This window comes from Oncorhynchus kisutch, linkage group LG30 (genome assembly GCF_002021735.2).
Source record: "Oncorhynchus kisutch isolate 150728-3 linkage group LG30, Okis_V2, whole genome shotgun sequence".
Taxonomy (NCBI): domain Eukaryota; kingdom Metazoa; phylum Chordata; class Actinopteri; order Salmoniformes; family Salmonidae; genus Oncorhynchus; species Oncorhynchus kisutch.
Window position 1 is genome coordinate 5365219 of NC_034203.2, and position 16568 is coordinate 5381786.

The following is a 16568-nucleotide window of genomic DNA, read 5'->3' on the forward strand; positions in this document are numbered from 1 at the left end:
GTTCTTGATATTTTCCATATGGACTGACCTTCAACTAAGTAATGATGGTCTGTCGTTTCTCTTTGCTTATTTGAGCTGTTCTTGACATAATTTGGACTTGGTCTTTTACCAAATAAGGCTATCTTCTGTATACCCCCCTACCTTGTCACAACACAACTGATTGTCTCAAACGCATTTTGAAGGAAAGAAATTCCACAAATTAACTTTTAAGAAGGCACACCTGTTAACTGAAATGCGTTCCAAGTGGACTACCTTATGAAGCTGGTTGAGAGAATGCCAAGAGTGTGCAAAGCTGTCTACAAGCCAAACATGATTCCATATGTTTTATTTCATAGTTTTGATGTCTTCCCTATTATTCTACAATGTAGAAAATAGTCAAAATAAAGAAAAACCCTTGAGTGAGTAGGTGTTCTACAACTTTTGACTGGTAGTGTATGCCTCATTCAAAATCAAGTGGGTAAATGATCCATTTTATGACCATCTTAAAACAATTCCGTATGTTAGCTTAGTAGATATTGAGCTATAAGGGCTTAGACCTACAGGGGTTAAAGTAAAGTTATGTGACTAAAGGATAGTTTATCAATAAGTGATATGCAGTAATAGGCAGTCTCTACCATCATCATTAATTAAATAATAGTCATCATCGTACCAAAAACAAATATACATATAATTTAAGTAATGTGAATAAATGAAGGTTAGGGCCTAATAAGTGATCGTAGTGGACAGTTATACCATCAATTTTTTTATTCTGTGTTGTAGCATTCAACCCACATAATGCATTTTTTGTTTAATATCAAAACCGAACCGACCTTAAAAACACTAATTGCTCAGCACTAGTATCTAGTCTCGCCATTTGACAGTATTTTGACAAATTCATATAGTTTTATAGTGTATTAAAGTAGTCAAAAATGTTGTATTTGGTCCCATTTTCCTTGCACCCAATGACTACATCAAGCATGTGACTACAAATTTGTTGGATGTATTTGCAGTTTGTTTTGTTCGTGTTTCGGATTATATTTTACATAATAGGAACTGAATGGTGAATAATGTATTGTCATTTTGAAGTCACTTTTATTGAAAGTAAAAATAGATCTTTCTGAACACTTCTACATTAATGCGGATGCTACCAAGATTATGGATAATCATAAATACAATTTTAATAATGATGAGTGAGAAAGTTAGATGCCCCTCCTATTGGTATTGGTGATTAATAATGACATGGCATCAGGATTCATTTCAAAGTGTTCAGAAACATTTCACTTGGAAAGAAAATGGCTCCATTCACCATTCAGTTCCTAATGGGCAAAGAATTTCCCAAAACACAACCAAAACTAACTGCAAATGTATCCAACAAGTTTGTGGCGACACATGCTACGAATATGAGACCAACTTGTAAACTTTTGACTACTTTAATACACAAATGAAAATGTGTACACCTGGCTACAGTTAAATTAAGTGCATTCATTTCTAAATGGTAATGTATGTCTGAAAATACCCTCAAATAAAAGTTGACATTCTGTACTGTCGTCTCATGATACATTTGATCTCAAATCCAAAATGCTGGAGTATAGAGCCAAATGAAAGGTGCAATATGCAGAAATAGCTCTGCCTTTTCCTGTTTGCAAAATTCAAATAGTTTTCCTAATTTCAGTTTATGTGGCAAAACAAGCAGTCATTGTGTAGAGAATCATTTTACTGGCCATGAAGAAGTTCTGTGGAGGTTCATTTGGGATTTAGCAAAAGATTAAAGGGGATGTGGAAAGAGGAACTCTTACTTCCTGGTAACCTCACCGATTTGAAAGGACATCATGGGGGGTGGTAGAGGAATCTGATCGCTGCTGTAAACAGCCTGATTCTGTTTTACTGCTGTTATCACTCTGGCCTTTCTTCAACAGATGTGTGTTTGGAATATGCCAGAAAATGGCTGCTCCAAATAGAAACAGTGGCTGGGTTTATGTCAAAAACCCTGTGGCCAAATATAGTGCTTTGAATATGCCCGTCTGTCCTCTGATTGGTTAAAGGTGATTCAATCACTGCCTATTTAATTATGTTTAATTCCCTCATAACAGACAATGGCTCAAACAGTTTCAATGAGGATGAATGCCAGGCTAATATGTGAAGTGAAATAGAATGATGAACGCAGCAATCAGGCTTGTTCCACCAGGCTAGCTTTTGTGGACTGATTTGAAATGGGAAGATGGAAGATTGGACAGTAAGAAATTGAGTTGAGCAGGTGCTGGTCATGGCAGCTTTCACACTCAGTCTTTTGTTTGGCCTTGAATCAGGAAGAAAATAAGTGTTACTTTTAAACACCCTCTTTGCACCACCATTGAACAATGTGCCTCTCATTGGCTGGCGAGGGAAATGTGTGCATTTATTAGGATGCCTTTCACTGCATGGGCTATCCAGAGTGAGACAGTGAGTTGGTGTGTATGAAAAGAGGCCAGATACCCAGGTAAGTGCAGAATTGGACAGTTGTAGGGTCATTGGGAATGAATTGGATAAATGCAGGTACTGGCAACAGACAAGCTTATGCAACATATATTATAGGATTTATGTTAGCTGTGTTATGTGGTCATTTAGAGGCCATTTCCCAAAACAACGCTGTAAACGCGCAATTTTGTAGCAGTCTTTTTAAGTCGGGCTGTTCAGTTGACATATTTGGGACCAAATTACAATGAGAAGTAACATGCAGTAATGTGTTTTGCCTATATTAACAACTACAGGTTGTTGACAAACTCTTATTAAAGATTGGTTAAAACCCTAATAAAAGCATTCTCCCAAAATGACTATCAATTGGCATCTCAATGCCTTTCACTTTGTTTTGAGTTCAGTAAGAAGAGAGAGAGTTCTGTGTAGAGTAGGGGTGTCAAACATATGGCCCTCACGCCAGATCTGGCCATTGAGGGGGTCCAATCCAGTAAAAAATTATAGAAAATCTATATTTTAAGGGGGGGGGGGACGACGAACTCAATATGCTTTAAAATGACTAGAAACAAACCAAAACTGTGTAGAAATAATGGACCCATATTCATAGTTTCTTGACTGTCCAGCTCGCTAGAAGTGTCAGGGAGCATAGAAAATGTTTAAAATGATGGATAGAGGACAATTTTTTTGTTAACTTTGTTGGCAAGGAAGTATAACCAATTTTCAGTGCAGCCCTCCGGACCTCGTTGAAGAACGAATGCGGCACCCGGGGTAAAATGAGTTTGACACCGCTGGTGTAGCGTTACACTTAGTGATGCCATCTGTTAACACCCTATAATGTTATATGGTGGAACCAAAACGAGATGAGGAATTAAACCGGTGCATATAGATATTTTTTTGTCTGAAGTGGAATTGCCTCTGTACTTTTTTCAGGCTGCTGTTGTCTCCTACAGTGTGTTAGTTGTACATAGCCTGTCGGAGGACCACTCCACTAATAGATTCTCTTTTATTGTCTCTTCTCTCCTTGTCTCTCTCTTTTTTCTCTCTCCTTTCTTCCCCTCCCTCTCTTGACTCCACAATCGCACCGACAGTGGCCACTTAATCCCTCCCCTTTGCTGCACACTGACCAACCAAGTGTGAAGAGGACTGTTTCTAGCCCCTCCCCTCATAAACATAGCCCCTCATTCCTATTGGCCAGTGAGTCTCAGATCCTGTGTGTTTTGTGGAGTTTACTTTTGGTATGCATCAACATGACCATTAAGAAGCTACAACCAGGGTGGTTAGAGGGTGGGGGGGATTCATTTGAATACATTCATTTTATTGTAAGGAGTGTTTAGTTTGCATCCCATGCCCCTCCTCCCTTTCCCCTTTAAAGGGGCAGTCTGCAGTTGCTACATCCATATACAGAATATACATTGCATTAAGAAAGTATTCACACCCCTTGACTTTTGCCAGATTTTACTGTTTTACAGCCCTACACACAATACCCCATAATGTCAAAGTGGAATTATGTTATTCATAATTTTTTACAAATGATTAAAAAGGAAAAGTTGAAATGTCAAGAGTCAATAAGTATTCAACCCCTTTGTTATGGCAAGCCTAAATAAGTTCAGGAGTAATGTCTGTACCCCACACATAGTGTATCAATACAACCAGTCACTAGAAAGATACAGGTGTCCTTTCTAACTCAGTTGCCGGAATGGAAGGAAATCGCTCAGGGATTCACCATGTGGCCAATGTTGACTTTAAAACAGTTACAGAGTTTAATGGCTGTGATAACTGAGGATGGGATCAACTTTGTAGTTACTTCATAATACGATCCTAAATGACAGAGGAAAAGGACGCCTTTACAGAATATACAAATATTTTTAAAATGCATTCTACTTGTAACAAGGCACTAAAATAATACTGCAAAGAAACCTGGCAAAGCAATTCACATTTTTTCCTGAGTACAAAGTGTTATGTTTGGGGCAAATCCGATACAACACATTGCTGAGTACCACTCTCCATATTTTCACACATAGTGGTGGCTGCTTCATGTTATGGGTATACTTGTAATCGTTAAGAACTGGGGAGTCTTTCAGAATAAAAAAAGATACGGAATGGAGCTAAGCACAGGCAAAATCCTAGAGGAAAACCTGGTTCAGTCAGTTTTCCACCAGACACCGAGATATGAATTCACCTTTCAGCATGAAAATAACCTAACCAAGAAGACAGTGAATGTTCCTTATTGGCCGAGTTACAGTTTTGACTTAAATCTATATTAAAAAATCTATGGCAAGGCCTGAAAATGGTTGTCTAGCAGTGATCAACAACCAATTTGATTGAAGGTTTTGAAAAGAATAATGGGCAAATGCTACACAATCTAGGTGTGCAAAGCTCTTAGAAACTTACCCAGAAAGACTCACAGCTGTAATCACTGCCAAAGGTGCTTCTACAAACTATTGACTCAGGGCTGTGAATACTTATGGAAATTAGAAATGTATGCATTTCATTTTCAATAAACTCTAAAAACATTTTAACTTTCATTACGGGGTGTTTGTAGATGTGTGAGAGAAAAAAATATATTTAATCCATTTGGAATTCAGGTTGTAACAACACAATGTGGAATAAGTCAAGGGGTATGAATACTTTCTGAAGGCACTTATAACTTATAAATGCCTCCTGAGCTTAGTTCAACTGATGTACTCCACCAGAACCCAAAATATATAAGCTTGTTTTACTCCAATGTTTGGAATCAAAGTAAATGTAAACAAACACTGGTTAAAATGATACTTTTGATATCCTGGATGGTCAGTCTTTGCATCCATAGCTCTGTCTATTTATCTGAGAGTGGTTATATTTCTCCAGCCCCCTCCCTCAGCTTTTTACCGATTCAGGGAGGGGAGGACACTTATTTATTGATACAACTGCAGATTGCCGCTTTAACACTTACTTGACAAAGATTAATGGACTAGGAAAACCATATTTACCTGGAATAGATGGTAGAGCTTTAGAAGGGGTTTGGAAGGCTTTGCTATAGAGTTTCTTTGCCATCTAACTTTTGCCAACCCCAAACATCACGTGGAAATGTTCCTTATGCAGCAGAACAAATGTGGTCAGTCCAGTCACAGCCTGCTAGTGGACACAACATTCCAATACCATGATTGCTAGCTCCAGTTCGATAGCACCCTTTTACTTGACAGGGAGCTGTCGTGTCACAATTAAACATTGCTAGACAGGAGCCAACCCAGCCAGTTATCTTGGGAAAAGCCCCTGAGGGGTTTTCCCACCATTGCCACTGGCTTAGGGCTTGGGGAGGCTCCTCTGTTGGCTGTCCAACCTTGGGGGGGTTTGACCTTTTTGTGCTGCCTCCTTCCGTTCTCTTACAGGGGTAACCCCAGTGCGGCCCGCTTTGCCTGTGCTACCTCAGGTGGGCCTGGTCAACCCAGTGCTGGCCTTACCACCGGTGCTGGTCACCTCTCTGGTAGCAGCCCAGGAGGCCAAGAAGAAGGAAGTGGAGGAGGAGGCCTTGCAGGACGGGACGGGCCAGGAGCCGTTGAGTGAGCAGGAGTACATGAGCATCTCTGGGAGCAGCGCCAGACACATGGTCATGCAGAAGTTGCTCCGCAAGCAAGAGGTGGGTTGAAATGTTCCTGTTTTTTTTTCTTCTTATTGAACACAGTGGATGAGTTAGCAGTGCTCCAGTCTAACCTTTTCCCCTTGTGGCACTAGCCCATATTTGTGACCGACTGGCTCAATTTGATCTTATGTAGCAACATTTGAAATTGTGTTTATTATTTTGGATAAAAGTAGAGACTTAGAGCTACAAAATGGTAAGTCATATTTGAGGGACAATGGGAAATTAATTTAACTTGTAACCTTGATTAAAAAGTTGATTAACTTGTAACATCACTTTAGTAAAAATGGCCCTTGAGTGTTTTGGTACCAACTGGAGAGCTAATCTTTGTCTACCCAATTAACTTTTCTAGGGCAGGCCTCTTAGCTAGCGGAACTCCTCGACAACATTCCGCTGAAAAGTCAGCGTGCGAAATTCAAAAATATATTTTGGAAATATGGAACTTTCACCCATTAACAAGTCCAATACAGCAAATGTAAGATAAACATCTTGTTAATCTACCCATCATGTCTGATTTCTAAAATGCTTTACAGCAAAAACACAACATATGATTATGTTAGGTCATAGCAAAGTTTTTAAAAAACAGCCATTTTTCCAGCCAAAGATAGGAGTCACAAAAAGCTGAAATATAGATCAAATGAATCACTAACCTTTGATGATCTTCATCAGATGACACTCATAGGACATCATGTTACACAATACATGTATGTTTTGTTCGATAATGTGCATCTTTATATCCAAAAATCTCAATCTACATTGGCGCATTACGTGCTATAATGTTTTGATTCCAAAACATCTGGTGGTTTTGCAGAAATACTCATAATAAACATTGATAAAAGATACAATTGTTAGTCACAGAATTAAAGACTTATATAGACTTCTCCTTAAAAACCTCTTAGAACTACCCCCCTACTTTTTTTCAATTTCCTGAAGACATACCCAAATCTAACTGCCTAGAGCTCAGGCACAGAACCAAGGATATGCATATTCAGATGGCATACACGTTTGTTATTAAGGCACATGAAAGTTCACATGTTCCAGATGGCATTTCTGCCAAAAAATGCATTTTGGAAAAATAAAAAAAGGTTTAAATGGCTCTCCTGTGAATTAGTGACGCTCGGCATACGCCGAGTTTCCTGAAACGAGTCACATGATTTAAAGAAATCTATTGCAAAAAAAAACATCTTATGAAGACATTATAAAGTCATTCCTATTCCTTTATTCATTTTTTAAGAAGTGTACATAGACTACTGAGATGGTATTCAGTAGAGGTCGACCAATTATGATTTTTCAATATCGATATCGATTGGAGGACCAAAAAAAGCCGAGACCGTTTAATCGGACGATTTTTATATATATATATTTGTAATAATGACAATTACAACAATACTGAATGAACACTTTTATTTTAACTTAATATAATACATAAAAATCAATTACATGTCAAATAAATAATGAAACGTATTCAATTTGGTTTAAATGATGCAAAAACACATTGTTGGAGAAGAATGTAAAAGTGCAATATGTGCCATGTAAAAAAACGAATGTTTACGTTCCTTGCTCAGAACATGAGAGCATATGAAAGCTGGTGGTTCCTTTTAACATGAGTCTTCAATATTCCCAGTTAAGAAGTTTTAGATTGTAGTTATTATAGGAATTATAGGACTATTTCTCTCTCTACCATTTGTATTTCATATACCTTTGACTATTGGATGTTCTTATAGGCACTATAGTATTGCCAGCCTAATCTCGGGAGTTGATAGGCTTGAAGTCATAAACAGCGCTGTGCTTCAAGCATTGCGAATAGATGCTGGCAAACGCAGGAAAGTGCTGTTTGAATGCATGTTTACAAGGCTGCTGCTGCTTACCACCACTCAGTCAGAGTGCTCTATCAAATATCAAATCATAGACTTAATTATAATATAATAAACACACAGAAATACGAGCCTTAGGTCATTCATGTGGTCAAATCCGGAAACTATAATTTCGAAAACAAAACGTTTATTCTTTCAGTGAAATAAGGAACCATTCCGTATTTTATCGAACGGGTGTCAACCCTAAGTCTAAATATTGCTGTTACATTGCACAACCTTCAATGTTATGTCATAATTATGTAAAATTCTGTCAAATTAATTACAGTCTTAGTTAGGAAGAAATGGTCTTCACACAGTTCGCAACAAGCCAGGCGACCCAAACTGCTGCATATACCCCGATTCTGCTTGCACAGAACGCAAGAGAAGTGACATAATTTACCTAGTTAATATACACTTCTGTGTTAATTGTAAGAAAGGTATTGATGTTTATGGTTAGGTACATCGGTGCAACGACAGTGCTTTTTTCGCGAATGCGCTTGTTAAATCACCCATTTGGCGAAGTAGGCTGTGATTCGATGATAAATTAACAGGCACCGCATTGATTATTTGAAACGCAGGACAAGCTAGTTAAACTAGTAATATCATCAACCATGTGTAGTTAACTAATGATTTATGTTCAGATTGCGGCACTCGCGTAACAGTTGGTCAGACTGCCACGCAGTCTCATCATGGAGTGCAATGTAATCGGCCATAATCAGCGTCCAAAAATGCAGATTATCGATTGTTATTAACTTGAAATCGTCCCTAATTAATCGGTCGACCTCTAGTATTCAGTAAATAAGTTGTTTCATCTTACATGTCCAAGCAGGAATGGATGATTCAAGATATTTTAATGTGCAACCTAATCCAGTGATTGTCATGAATTTTGGGTTATATTTTACTGTGAAAATAGGCTCCTGAGTGTTATGGTATTTGATTTTTCAATAGAGATGGAATTGCTTACATCTTTATGTGCGCTAACATCACATAGGCTAATTATACTGACCAAAAATATAAACACAACATGCAACAATGTTTTACAGTGCATATGAGGAAATCAGTTAATTGAAATAAAATGCCATCGATAAAATGCAGTTGTGTTTGTTGTTCGTACCGTATGCCTGCCCATACCATAACCCCACCGCCACCATGGGTCACTCTGTTCACAACGTTGACATCAGCAAACCGCTCTCCCACACGACGCCGTACACGTGGTGTGATATTGTGAGCCCGGTTGGACGTACTGCCAAATTCTCTAAAACGACATTGGTAAAGAAATGAATATTCAATTCTCTGGCAACAGCTCTGATGAACATTCCTGCAGTCAACAGGCCAAATTCATGCTCCCTCAACTTGAGACATCTGTAGCATTGTGTTGTGTGAAAACTGCACATTTTAGAGTGGCCTTTTGTTGTCCCTTGCACAAGGTGCACCTGTGTAATGATCATGCCGTTTAATCATTTTCTTAAAATGCCATACCGGTCAGGTGGATGGATTATCTTTGCAAAGGAGAAATGCTCACTAATAAGGGTGTTAACAAATTTGTGCAACATTTTTCAGAGAAATAAGCTTTTTATGCTTATGGAACATTTTCGAATCAACACTTTACATGTTGCGTTTATATTTTTGGTTCAGTATAATTTAAAGGTGCAATATGCAGAAATGGCTCCATTTCCTGATTGCTAAAATTCTAATAGTTTTCCTAATTTCAGTTTGTGACAAAACAAGGGTAGAGAATCATTGTACCATCTAAACCGCTGTGAAATATATTTTCAATAACACAAAATATTGTATTTTCAGCTGTTTGAAGCTGGTGTACAAAATCTAAAGTAAAAGATGCAAAAACGAAACTTAAGAACAGGAAGAATAGAATTACCGCACAAAGAACAGATTCGTAAGAGTTGATTTCATCAATGAGAATGACAGATCTATAACTCACATTTCTATGTGAATCTGTTGTTTTTTTCCCATAAAGTTACATATTGCAGCTTTAAGGCTAATTCACTAGCTGAGGAACTCAAAACACATAGATCATTAAATCTACAGTGCCTTTGGAAAGTATTCAAACCCCTTGACTTTTTCCACATTTTGTTAGGATACAGCCTTATTCAAAAATGTATTAAAACATTTTTTTTTCTCATCAATCTACGCACAATACCCCATAATGACAAAGTGAAAACATTTTTGAAAATGTTTTAAAATTATTAAAAGGTAACACAGTTACATAAGTATTCAGACCCTTTACTCACTACTTTGTTGAAGCACCTTTGGCATCAATTACAGGCTCGAGTCTTCTTGGGTATGACGCTACATGCTTGGCACACCTGTATTTGGGGAGTTTCTCCCATCCTTCTCTGCAGATCTTCTCAAGCTCTGTCAGGATGGATGAGGAGCGTTGCTGCACAGCTACAGTGCATTCGGAAAGTATTCAGACCCCTTGACTTTTTCCACGTTTTGTTACATTACAACCTTATTCCACAATGGATTAAATACATAAAAATCCTCATCAATCTACACACAATACCCCATAATGACACAGTGAAAACAGGTTTTTAGACATTTTTGCAAATTTATAAAAAAAAAAAAGAAATATCTTGTTTACATAAGTACTCAGACACTTTGCTATGAGAATCGAAATTCAGCTCAGGTGCATCCTGTTTCCATTGATCATCCTTGAGATGTTTCTACAACTTGATTGGAGTCCACCGGTCGTAAATTAAATTATTGGACATGATTTGGAAAGGCACACACCTGTCTATTGTCGTGACGTGACTTGCATTAATGTGATGACTGTTATTTATTTTTAGCATGTAACAATTAACTCATTAGGAATTTGGGACATCACGGAAGAAGTTGTTTAATTCGGGAGATGGTAACTCTTTAAACTCTAGAAGATTATATATAACTTTATATATAAGTTATCTATCAATAAGTCACTTATTAATCATTACCTCATATCAGTCACATTCTGATCAGTCGTAACCCTCTTGGATCTGCAAAAAACCCAACCTTTGCTCATTACTACACAAATGTATTAAATTATTTATTTAATAACTAAATAATAACACAAAATACACATACACACTTACATGAGACAAAAGTCCCTTGTGGACTGACAAGATATGACGGCTTGTTGCAACATAAAGCTTGATGGAGAGGGGGAAAGAGAGAGAGGGAGGAAAAGGACACTTATCGTGGACACATTCTAGGAATGTTCTCACATTAATCATATACAGTGGTTGCTCCTTTAAAAGTTGCGTCATACTGCAGCACACCTTGCGGGCTGCTGCAGCATTCTATGTAATGTTATTTAATTGCCAGCCATTTTTTACGTAATGCTAGTTAGTGCTAGTTTGACCACCTGAGGGCAACTTTGAGAAGCATTTGATAGTCTCCCGCATTGGCATTACTAGAGACTTTAAAACCTTTTTGTAATAACATAGTATCTGGGATTGATTTTAAGAAATTTGGCTTAATTAATTTGATTAATATTATGGTGGTTCTATTCCGAGAAAAACAAAAAACGAAACCCTCAGGTTTTCCGTTAGGATGGAATGGAAAATATTGAGCTGTACAACGTGAAGTTAGGGAGTAGGCTGCAGCATAAGAGGATTGGAGGATTCTAAATGAATATCTAAGGGGCATAACATTTCCACACCCTAATTGTAGTGTAACCAATACTCATTTCGTCTATGGTAGGCCTACAGTATATCTAAAAAAAAAAAAAATTCAATGCCGTGAGTCTCCACCAATAATTAGAGGATTGGAGGATTCTAAATTAATATCTAAGGGGCATTTTCCGTTAGTATCTATGAGAATATCTAAGGGGCTTTCACATAATTCTAAATTAATTAATAATAATAATATTTTGGAGATTTAATTTTCATTTAACCTAGAGTGAGCGAGGAAAAAGTAATTTCTTGAACATTCTCACTCATTTGTAAATAAAGCCAGTTTGTTCTTAAGGTTTCTCCAGAAATAAGATTATTTAGCAGACATCACTTGCTTATATTCTGTCAGCACATATTTTAAGAATATCATGGAATATAACTGAAAATCCGCGAAATGGTGCTGAAATAAACGTCCACAGTGGGAAGGCTTTTTTTTTTTAAATGACAGTGAGCAATTGTAATCTGAATAAAGGCCAAAATAATATTTATGCTAATAGCCATGATATAATAGCCATGATATAGTGCCATGATGACACTATACAATGTGACCATGTGTTTAAAAGAGTATTTCATTAGACAACTTCGATCCAATATTTCTGTAATTCAGTGATATTTATTTCCATAGTAATTCATTATGGATCCATAACTAAATTAACATCTGCATTTTGAAAGATTATTTTATTAACAAAAGCATAAAAGATGCTGATGAAGAAATACAGTACTGTACATTCTATGCTTTTACTTTTGGATAATAAAGCATTTAAAGCCTTTTGAATATATAAGTCACCTGCATTTGTTTATTAGGACACTGTCCATTCTGACAAGTAAACATAGCCTACAATACATACTGCAGTAAACATGAGAAAGTGCCTAATTCCTTATATCTGTAATCCTCTAGCCAGAAACTCCAAGAAGCTAGCCTGAAACTAGCCAGAAGCTAGCCAGAAGCTAATCCAGAAGCTAGTTCAGAAGCTAGTTAGCTTCTTTACTGGCAAATCATTAGTATTCAGCTAACCACGGTTTGTGGTCATCATTGTGGTCTATCCTTTAGCTCGAAAATCTATCGCCAGTTCTGTACGGCGCAGCGCGGCTCGGAACGGATCATAGCGGACCAATTTTTCTCTCCATGTCCCTGGATTTCGACTGCTCTCTGGACATTCATACCCGGATCTCACAGCTAGCTAGCTGCTATCCGTGTGACTATCGGCCTTCGTCGATTCCGGAGCAAACATCAATTATTCCGGAGCTAGCCAGCTCCGTCAATCACTCCTGAGTTCCATCAATCACTCCTGGGCTGCAGTCACCTATCCGGACCCGTTTTGCTGCCTATGCGGAGCCCCACCGGGCCTTCACAACTGGACTGCCGACATTATCTACCCGAAGGAGATCCGACTGGCTCCGTCAATCACTCCTGAGTTCCATCAATCACGTTACCTGAACGCCCATCTGCGGCCTGCTAACCGTTAGCTGTCTTACCGGCTGCTATCTGAATAGACAATCGGACAATTTATTTATTATTATTATCTTCTTGGGCCGATGTTGTTTTCTTCTTGGGCCTCTATAACTATATCTATTGTTTTTATTTTTGTTGTTGTTGTGTGATTTGGATTAATCCCCTCTACCACACGGAACCCCACTAATCTACTGATGGTGGCTAACAACAGACCTCCATCCTATGCTAGCTTGCTACCGATGGCCTGGCTAGCTGTCTAAATCGCCGTGACCCCCAACCAACCTCTCCACTCACTGGACCCTTTTGATCACTCGACTAAGCATGCCTCTCCTTAATGTCAATATGTCTTGTCCATTGCTGTTCTGGTTAAACACTTTATGGGCTTATTTCACTGTAGAGCCTCTAGTCCTGCTCACTATACCTTATCCAACCTATTAGTTCCACCACCCACACATGCAATGACATCTCCTGGTTTCAATGATGTTTCTAGAGACAATATCTCTCTCTTCATCACTCAATACCTAGGTTTACCTCCACTGTATTCACATACTACCATACCTTTGTCTGTACATTATACCTTGATGCTATTTTATCGCCCCCAGAAACCTCATTTTACTCTATGTTCCAGACGTTCTAGACGACCAATTCTCATAGCTTTTAGGCGTACCCTTATTCTACTCCTCCTATGTTCCTCTGGCGATGTAGAGGTGAATCCAGGCCCTGCAGTGCCTAGCTCCACTCCTATTCCCCAGGCGCTCTCTTTTGACGACTTCTGTAACCGTAATAGCCTTGGTTTCATGCATGTTAACATTAGAAGCCTCCTCCCTAAGTTTGTTCTATTCACTGCTTTAGCACACTCTGCCAACCCGGATGTTCTAGCTGTGTCTGAATCCTGGCTTAGGAAGACCACCAAAAATTCAGAAATTTTAATTCCAAACTACAACATTTTCAGACAAGATAGAACTGCCAAAGGGGGCGGTGTTGCAATCTACTGCAAAGATAGCCTGCAGAGTTCTGTCCTACTATCCAGGTCTGTACCCAAACAATTTGAACTTCTACTTTTAAAAATCCACCTCTCTAAAAACAAGTCTCTCACCGTTGCCGCCTGCTATAGACCACCCTCTGCCCCCAGCTGTGCTCTGGACACCATATGTGAACTGATTGCCCCCCATCTATCTTCAGAGTTCGTGCTGCTAGGCGACCTAAACTGGAACATGCTTAACACCCCAGCCATCCTACAATCTAAACTTGATGCCCTCAATCTCACACAAATTATCAATGAACCTACCAGGTACCTCCCCAAAGCCTTAAACACGGGCACCCTCATAGATATCAACCTAACCAACTTCCCCTCTAAATACACCTCTGCTGTCTTCAACCAAGATCTCAGCGATCACTACCTCATTGCCTGCATCCGTAATGGGTCAGCGGTCAAACGACCTCCACTCATCACTGTAAAACGCTCCCTGAAACACTTCTGCGAGCAGGCCTTTCTAATCGACCTGGCCAGGGTATCCTGGAAGGATATTGATCTCATCCCGTCAGTAGAGGATGCCTGGATATTTTTTTTAAATGCCTTCCTAACCATCTTAAATAAACATGCCCCATTCAAGAAATTTAGAACCAGGAACAGATATAGCCCTTGGTTCTCCCCAGACCTGACTGCCCTTAACCAACACAAAAATAATAGCATTAGCATCGAACAGCCCCCGTGATATGTAGCTGTTCAGGGAAGCTAGAAACCATTATACACAGGCAGTTAGAAAAGCCAAGGCTAGCTTTTTCAAGCAGAAATTTGCTTTCTGCAACACTAACTCAAAAAAGTTCTGGGACACTGTAAAGTCCATGGAGAATAAGAACACCTCCTCCCAGCTGCCCACTGCACTGAAGATAGGAAACACTGTCACCACTGATAAATCCACCATAATTGAGAATTTCAATAAGTATTTTTCTACGGCTGGCCATGCTTTCCACCTGGCTACTCCTACCCCGGTCAACAGCACTGCACCCCCAACAGCAACTCGCCCAAGCCTTCCCCATTTCTCCTTCTCCCAAATCCATTCAGCTGATGTTCTGAAAGAGCTGCAAAATCTGGACCCCTACAAATCAGCCGGGCTAGACAATGTGGACCCTTTCTTTCTAAAATTATCTGCCAAAATTGTTGCCACCCCTATTACTAGCCTGTTCAACCTCTCTTTCTTGTCGTCTGAGATTCCCAAAGATTGGAAAGCAGCTGCGGTCATCCCCCTCTTCAAAGGGGGGGACACTCTTGACCTAAACTGCTACAGACCTATATCTATTCTACCGTGCCTTTCTAAGGTCTTCGAAAGCCAAGTCAACAAACAGATTACCGACCATTTCGAATCTCACCATACCTTCTCTGCTATGCAATCTGGTTTCAGAGCTGGTCATGGGTGCACCTTAGCCACGCTCAAGGTCCTAAACGATATCTTAACCGCCATCGATAAGAAACATTACTGTGCAGCCGTATTCATTGATCTGGCCAAGGCTTTCTGTCAATCACCACATCCTCATCGGCAGACTCGACAACCTTGGTTTCTCAAATGATTGCCTCGCCTGGTTCACCAACTACTTCTCTGATAGAGTTCAGTGTGTCAAATCGGAGGGTCTGCTGTCCGGACCTCTGGCAGTCTCTATGGGGGTGCCACAGGGTTCAATTCTTGGACCGACTCTCTTCTCTGTATACATCAATGAGGTCGCTCTTGCTGCTGGTGAGTCTCTGATCCACCTCTACGCAGACGACACCATTCTGTATACTTCCGGCCCTTCTTTGGACACTGTGTTAACAACCCTCCAGGCAAGCTTCAATGCCATTACAACTCTCCTTCCATGGCCTCCAATTGCTCTTAAATACAAGTAAAACTAAATGCATGCTATTCAACCGATCGCTACCTGCACCTACCCGCCTGTCCAACATACTCTGGACGGCTCTGACTTAGAATACGTGGACAACTACAAATACTTACGTGTCTGGTTAGACTGTAAACTCTCCTTCCAGACCCATATCAAACATCTCCAATCCAAAGTTAAATCTAGAATTGGCTTCCTATTTCGCAACAAAGCATCCTTCACTCATGCTGCCAAACATACCCTTGTAAAACTGACCATCCTACCAATCCTCGACTTTGGCGATGTAATTTACAAAATAGCCTCCAATACCCTACTCAACAAATTGGATGCAGTCTATCACAGTGCAATCCGTTTTGTCACCAAAGCCCCATATACTACCCACCATTGTGACCTGTACGCTCTCGTTGGCTGGCCCTCGCTTCATACTCGTCGCCAAACCACTGGCTCCATGTCATCTACAAGACCCTGCTAGGTAAAGTCCCCCCTTATCTCAGCTCGCTGGTCACCATAGCATCTCTGAAACTGGAAACACTTATCTCCCTCACTAGCTTTAAGCACCAACTGTCAGAGCAGCTCACAGATTACTGCACCTGTACATAGCCCACCTATAATTTAGCCCAAACAACTACCTCTTTCCCAACTGTATTTAATTTTTATTTATTTATTTATTTTGC

At 39.4% G+C, this 16568-nt stretch overlaps 1 protein-coding gene across 1 annotated transcript in view; it reads left to right on the top strand.

The window, feature by feature from the left end:
* The window catches only part of puf60a (poly-U binding splicing factor a), an 86249-nt gene that overhangs the window by 61268 nt on the left and 8413 nt on the right, over positions 1-16568 (top strand). The window contains exon 10 of the mRNA XM_020466649.2: positions 5799-6046. Within this exon, the coding sequence (XP_020322238.1) occupies positions 5799-6046 (248 nt within the window). The remainder of the gene's footprint in view (positions 1-5798; positions 6047-16568) is intronic.